Raw genomic sequence first — 7,541 nt, 5'->3', positions numbered from 1 at the left:
TATTTCCACTGAAATGCCAGGCCAGACATTGTGCAAAACATAAATTCACATTACATATTCAAACACGTTTCCTTTTATAAATCTATGTGTGCAATATGCAGTTCATTGTTTTTATATTGCTTTGATTTATTGCATATTCCGGTGTGTCATAAATCTACTTGTATGATGTGTTCTTATTATTTGATAAATATGCTATTCTCTTGCAATTCTGCCAAGATGGTGTATTTTCTGTATTTCTGTGAGCACATTAAAGTCTTACAAATTAAAATTCCTTGTATAATATGTGATGTGAGCAGCACAGAAAAAAGTGAATGTCATTCCAGTTAACAACTCAATCAGAATGCATGTTTCAGAAACATTATTCTGTCATACCTTATTTTTCCCCCTCAAAATACAAATTTGTAAAATCAGCAGTGAGCATAAGAAATTATCTTGAAGGACTCTTAATATGTAAGACTGTCAGGAAGTATTCAATGATGCGTTTCACCAATCAGCGTGCAGCATTCTGCCTAGCTGCCTTGGTAACAGCGAAAACCTTTGTTTTTTGAATGGTCCAATCACGACACGCGTTTAAGACATTTAAACTGGCGTTCATCCGTTAGCTTTTTTCACCTGCACAGCCTCAGATAAGTCTTGACTCTGCTTGTGGAAGGACGAAGAGTTCACGAAAGTTGCAATTGTGTTGTCAATTTTGCTGTGCATCAGAGGAACGAAGTTGCTGTATTTGTGGTAAGATTAAATGTGCATTATTATGATTAGGCTAACGTTAGTTATGCACATTACTGCAGTAATCAACTTTGTCTGTTGCGTTTATAACTATTTACTAGGGGTGTGTAACAATGTATCGTGTCACAATATATCGCAATACAAAATTGCAACAATTTGTAGTGGATAACGTTAGCTCACCAAATATAAAAATGTGAGAAAAAAAAAGTTTTCAGAGTTTTGGTGTCAGTCCTACACTACTGTTGACTAATGTATAATAAATGCAATGGGGGAATATTTGTGGGTCCTGATAATTCCAAAATGTTACCAGTAAAAAGTGACCTGACGTTACATTATTTTAAATGTCTAGTCACGGCCAGAATGCAAGTATATTAGTCTAAAATAATTCTGTATTTTCAGCTTTAGAATCATGAATCTATTCTGGTTCATTGTCCTGTGCATTGGGTTAACAGTTACAAGCTCAAAGCCTAATTCATTTACACCCGAATGTATTTACTAATTTAGCATTTCAGTAAAAAAAAAAAAAAAAAACTTGTATCATATGTCTAAAAGTATCGCAATTATAATATCGTATTGTGATATCATATATCGAATCGTGACATGAGGGTATGGTTACACCCCTGACGTTACATGTAACGTTATTCTTTTGTCAAAGCTTATGGAAAGCCTATAAAATGTATGTTTGCTTATTTATATATATATATATATATATATATAAATAAATAAACATCAAACGGTACTTCATCGTGCTCCCTGAGGCCAGATTCCATATCCTGTCTATTTTCTCCTACAGTGACCATCGCTGTAGCAGTAATGTCCCAGTTTGGGTTTGAGACTGACATCCACAATGTCCTCCGGCTGGACATGCCGATCACAAACGCCCCGATGGCGAGGTGGCAGAGGAAAGCCAGCACATCCAGTTCCACCAACACAAAAACAACCCTCTCACCAAACAAGAGTGTCAACCGATCAGTGAGCCTTTCCAAAACCCCCAGTAAAACGCCAGGTAAGAGTCATATGTGTCCAGCAATTTTATCAACATTAAATAGTCCTCTTCAGTGTTAATATTTGATGTCTCTTTAAAAGGAAAGAACGGCAAGACCCAAAACACCCCTTCTAAGGCAGGAGGAGATCGATTCATCCCAACAAGAAATAACAAACAGTTGGATGTAGCAAGTTTTCTTATTTCCAAAGAAAACGAGCCGGTGGAAGACTCCTCCTCTACAGCAGTAAGTTCCTAATAATAAGTGTGTTGTAATTATAAATTACAATAAAACATCATTTATAAATGCTTCAGGTTATAGATGTTTTCTGACTGTCAATGTTTTTGCAGCCAAATCAGAAAGCTTGGTCTGTGACACTCAATGGATATGACATTGAGGAAGCAAAGATCTTGCATTTAGGAGGAAAGCCACTGAACGCCCCTGAGGGTATGGGTTTTATTTTTTTGTAGAATTTTTTTGGACTTATTGGTAGGGATGCACCGAAATGAAAATTCTGGGCCGAAACCGATACCGAAAATTTAGGATGCACTTGGCCGAAAACCGAAACCGATACCGAAAATGGCTTCTTTTAAAAACTTTAATATACATTTATTTATATTGCTTAATTTGTAATGGATCTGAAATGAAAAATCACAACCCAATAGAATAATCATCAAACTTGTATTACCACTAACAGTTACATAACAAAACCTAAAATATTTTATATATTATATTTATTTTATATTACATGCGCTTTATGCAGTAAATCAAAGATTTAAAAAATATTTGTTTACCTGCATGTCATTTGACCATAAACCAACATCAGAGAACCGTGAACATAATTGTCTATTGCTCTCGCTCCCTACACGGTTTGGAGCACAGTCTCTGTCTCGCGGGCACGCTCGCTCTAGATTCCGGAGATTTTAACCAATTCGCGGGCATCAGTGAGCCGCTATCAATATGCGGAAGACTCCCGGAACTTCCGGGAGACTTGGGATGTCTGTATTGTAATAATATCGGCATTATAATTATTGATTTTTCATTACGCAATTTTTTGGTGCCCTCTCATCTCTTGGTGCCCTATGCACAGCGCATGATGCGCGTGGTGGGAGCGGCGGCGCTGGTTGTCCTCATCTGAAACTTTAAAATACTTCCATACCGCTGACATGCTCAATCTTTGCAGACGCGTGCAAACAGCTCGACCGTGAGTGAAACCTGCTTGAGCACGGAGGGGAGGGGAGGGTGACGAGTGACAGCTCGACCGTGAGTGAAACCTAAGCGCTTGCACGCGGATGGGAGGGCGCGGGTTGACATTCATTTTCGGTTGACATTTTCGGCTGGCTTTTTTATTTCGGCCCGAAACCGATAATGCCATTTTCGGCCGAAATTTTCGGCGACCGAAATTTCGGTGCACCCCTACTTATTGGTTTAAAGGGATAGTTCGCCCCAAAATTAAAATTGTCATTTAATCACCCTCAAGTTGTTCTAGACCTGTGTACGTTTATTTTCTTCTGTGTAGCAAGATGATATTTTAAAGAATGTTGTTAACCAGACAGTTGACGGCACCCATCGTCCTTCCATAGTTTTTTTTTTTAATTATTTTTGTCGATGGGTGTCTGGTTACCAACATTCTTTAAAATGTCATCTTGTTACACAGAAGAAAAAAAAACTTATAGGTTTGGGACAACTTGAGGGTGAGTTGGTAATGGCAATTAAAATTTTAGGGTGATCCATCCCTTGAAGTTTAATTTGCCATGGTAACGTCATTCCATAAATGGGTCCCTCAAATTAACTGTACATCTCCCTCAGGTTATCAGAACAACTTGAAGGTTCTCTACAGTCAGGTTCCCACGCCGGTCTCGATCAAGAAGAGCCGGTACATTGCCTCCGTTCCAGAGCGAATTCTAGATGCCCCTGATATCAAAAACGACTTCTGTGAGCTGACAGTCTTGCATTACACCATGTAGTCTAATTTGAAGAGATTTATTTATGTGAGACTAATGTTGCAATTTATGTTCAGATCTGAACCTGATGGATTGGGGAAGGCAGAACGTTTTGGCAGTTGGCCTTGCCAACCAAGTGTATTTGTGGGATGCTGGCATGGGGAGCATCGTTTTATTGAAGAAAATGGAGGATGATAATGAATACATCTGTTCTGTCTCATGGAGCAAAGATGGCAATTTCTTGGCCGTTGGAACCAGTGATTGTAAAGTCGAGGTAATTTGACTTTAGTTTTCTCATACTGTTGCTGAATAATTATACTATGATTCTCCCCCTTTTTTACTCCAAACCCCCAATACCCACCCACCCCATAAATAACTGAATGTACTTTATTACCAATAATATTACATTACTTTTCTAGATATTTGTGACTTATGGGGATAATTATTCACTCTTTACATATGCTTTACATAACTACAAACATTTATATTCATTATAAAAATGCCAATGACTTTACCAGGTCAAAATTACCTTTAAATATAATACATTTCCATTTTAATTCTTGATGACAGTTGAGTGCATGAATGAAGTCTGTCTGTCAGCTTGCATTACTTCAAGTTAATTTGGTTTCTTGTATTTTTTTTATTTTAAGTTGAGGCCTGGGGCAGGTTTCATAAACTGCTAAGACTAGTCTTACAAGTTAGTCACTGTGTGTCACTGTTTTAAGTCGGTTACATAAAATTTTGATGTTTTCTTAGGCCCCCTAGTGAGCATTAGATGCTTGGTTGAGAACCACTGTTCTACTGTGATCCTTGATTCATGTCGGTGTTCAGTTTATCATGATGGATGTTATGTAGAGATTGCAGCCATTATGCATAAACCAGAAGAAATAGAAATATTGCTCTGAAAATTGCCATCTTGTTTGCTGAATTTCTCAAAGGTTCATACAATTTTTTTGCAGTTATGGGATGTTCAGTGCCAAAAGCGCCTCCGCAGCATGGATGGCCATTCGGCAAGGGTTGGTTGCTTGAGTTGGAATGATCATGTTTTGTCTAGGTAAGACCGCATCTCCTTGCACTCTGCAGATTATATGCATTCGAGGGGTTTAACACTTTGTTTGTGCTCCACAGTGGCTCCAGATCTGGTTTGATTCATCAGCATGATGTTCGAGTAGCAGACCACCACATCTTCACCTTCGGTGGGCACACTCAGGAAGTCTGTGGCCTTACCTGGTCTCCAGATGGGAAATATTTAGCTAGCGGTGGCAATGACAATATGGTGTACATTTGGCCAATGACGACGGGTTCGGAATATCAAGCCGTCCATGCTCTAAGTGAACACCAGGGAGCGGTCAAGGTAACTTGAATTTGGAAGGATGTGAACCTCTATTCCTTCTCTGATTTTCCACTGAGGTTATAGTTGAGATATTTGTCCCTTTTGCACCCTTAAGGCTTTGGCATGGTGCCCTTGGCAGCCTAGCATCCTTGCGTCAGGAGGGGGCACCAGTGACCGTCATATTCGCATCTGGAATGCCAACAGTGGCTCTTGTATCAGTGCATTTGATACTTGTTCACAGGTAGGCTCACCCACTGTATCCCTGCATGTTATAGCACAGGTAATGTTATCTTAAGTGATACGATTACTACATTTTCGCTTCCCTCCAGGTATCATCTCTTGTTTTTGCACCGAATTACAAAGAGTTGGTGTCTGGCCATGGCTTTTCTCACGACAAGGTTATCATCTGGAGATACCCCTCACTCACTAAAGTTGCAGAGCTTGAAGGCAAGTTTGAGTTTGTACTTTGTAAATTTGTGTGGTCACCCTTCATTCAGTTAAACATTATAACCACACTAAATTGTGAATTTACATTTTTAAATTCCTGTCCTACCCAAATTATCCTTCTCAGGACATGAAGACAGAATCCTCAACTTGGCTATGAGTCCAGATGGTTCAACTGTGGCTTCTGTTGCTGCTGATGAAACCATTCGACTTTGGAAGGGTTTTGAAAAGGATGCCATTAAGAAGCCCAAGCCCACCAACAGCATTATTCAACAACATATTCGATAGTCATGTAGTGTTTTATTTTTTTTAATGCATCCAACAAACGGGGAGTTGGGAAAGTTTTAAAGATCTGAAGCGGTTTGTTTATTAAACTTCCATTGTGACTAGAATTTCCCAGCCTTTTGAAAGCCAAACAATGCAATGTTACGTGCTGTCATGCCTGCCAAAAGCTCTACACTAAGTTTTGGTAGACACTCCCTAATTCTTGCGTTTTCAGAAGCAAAATGTGTTTTTAAATTAAAAATGAGTTTTCCAGAAGACCACCTCCTTTGAAAGTTAAACCCTTGAATAACGATTTGTGATTTATTTTTCCTACTCAAGTTCTTTCATATTTAACTCTAAAATAATCACTAAAGTGTACAGAAATGTAAATTTTCAAATAAAGTTTTGTAAGAATTTCTTCCACCTTTTGACATGCTGCTTTTTGCCTTATAAGCGCTCTACTGGATGTGTTCAATTAGTAGTTACATTTTGTATTTTAATGCATGGTTTTAAATGCTATTATGTGGAGTCATGTATTGCCATGTTGGCAGAATGGGGGAATTAAAAACCACTGAAAGCCTTTAGGTGTTTTGTGACTAGCTTGAAATTATAAATGGAAGGGAAAAATATTGGTGGAAGTGTTTTATCCTAATAAATGGCTTTTCCAGAGCAAGCAATTAACCATGTAATATTTGGTGATTTCTGATGTTCATAAGCTGAAGGCAGTGGTGCCAAATGTTGAATGACAAATCCTGGTACGACATCAGTTATTTTCAACCACAATATAGCCCTAATGTCTGTCTAGAGTTTTAGATTAATGTCATTCTGATGTATTCTGACATCACCTTGATTTACATTTTCTATGTTGAGTTTGGTCTTCTATATGTGAATTGTATCATTGTTTTGGAGCAAACTAGCTTACAGATAACAGTAAGGCTTATAACATTCGTACTAAAAGCCCAAAAACTTTAAATGGGACACTATTTGAGTGAACAGCCATTTGGTGTCTGAAACCATTGTGGATGATATTGAGTGTACATATTCAATCTCCCACTACTGGAACTGTTCAAGAAATACATTGATATTAAAATGAGGGGGTAGGTAGGCACTAGGCAGGCATAGATTCACAGGCATAATTGTAATACGACAATGCTTTTACTTTTAAAACAAGTACTTCTGTACTGTTAAGTAAAAATCGGTCTTTACAACTTCTACTTTTAATGGAGTAGCTAATATTTGACCAGTAGTATCTGTACTTTCACTCAAGGAAGTTGTGTATTTTGTCCACCTCGTGTCGGGTCGTGGAATGTTTGAGAAGTGACGTAGCCTCGATTGTCCGCCTGCAGTGCATTGCGCTTTTACATGCGATATATTCTGTCTCAAGCAGTCTAAATGCTCTGCAATGGGAACTTAAGATCTTTCAATTCTCATCCTTCGGGTAATTTTGACCAATTGAATGAAACTCATTTTTATTTTTTAGAAATTGAGTGATCCGCGAACACAAAAAAAGAATGGATTCGAGGATTTATGTGGTTGTAATATAAAAGGAACAAATCCTTCTCTCCCTTAGGAATGAATGCTTCCGTATACATATAATCTGAATAAGAGATACAATCAGGATCTGATTTCAGGACCCAGGAGCAGATTTATTTTAATTTGCTATAAGAGCATCTAGTGGCAAGAGTCATGAAATAACATGTTATATTATTTGTTTTCCACAAGAGGTCGGCAGAGACACCCATATTGACCCAATGTGAGATATGAGCTGATTTAAACTGGTTATTTTGAATTCAAGTTGAAAGAATGTGAAGAATGTGCTTCAATTATATTATTTATTGATACAAATCT

General features: G+C 38.1%; 1 protein-coding gene across 1 annotated transcript; it reads left to right on the top strand.

The window, feature by feature from the left end:
* The first annotated feature begins 520 nt into the window (after nucleotides 1-520).
* cdc20 (cell division cycle 20 homolog) lies at nucleotides 521-6,986 on the top strand. Its single transcript, XM_079613967.1, has 11 exons — nucleotides 521-729; nucleotides 1,520-1,732; nucleotides 1,813-1,955; nucleotides 2,060-2,156; nucleotides 3,519-3,644; nucleotides 3,730-3,926; nucleotides 4,612-4,706; nucleotides 4,781-5,006; nucleotides 5,101-5,226; nucleotides 5,315-5,432; nucleotides 5,557-6,986. Exons 2-11 carry the CDS (start codon nucleotides 1,540-1,542, stop codon nucleotides 5,715-5,717), a joined length of 1,482 nt encoding a protein of 493 aa, XP_079470093.1. The 5' UTR covers nucleotides 521-729; nucleotides 1,520-1,539; the 3' UTR covers nucleotides 5,718-6,986.
* The last annotated feature ends 555 nt before the right edge of the window (nucleotides 6,987-7,541 follow it).

The sequence above is a fragment of the Phoxinus phoxinus genome, assembly GCF_949152265.1.
Source record: "Phoxinus phoxinus genome assembly, chromosome: 5".
Classification (NCBI taxonomy): domain Eukaryota; kingdom Metazoa; phylum Chordata; class Actinopteri; order Cypriniformes; family Leuciscidae; genus Phoxinus; species Phoxinus phoxinus.
The sequence above is the reverse complement of the archived record's forward strand: the minus strand, read 5'-3'. Positions and strand labels throughout refer to the sequence as shown.

What these genes read in the sequence shown, in the direction of transcription:
- cdc20 (XM_079613967.1), top strand. Translation starts at nt 1,540, where the DNA reads ATGTCCCAGTTTGGGTTTGAGACTGACATCCACAATGTCCTCCGGCTG. An exon ending in AAGACTCCTCCTCTACAGCA is followed by an intron (nt 1,956 to 2,059) that starts GTAAGTTCCTAA and finishes ATGTTTTTGCAG; the next exon opens with CCAAATCAGAAAGCTTGGTC. An exon ending in AACACCAGGGAGCGGTCAAG is followed by an intron (nt 5,007 to 5,100) that starts GTAACTTGAATT and finishes TGCACCCTTAAG; the next exon opens with GCTTTGGCATGGTGCCCTTG.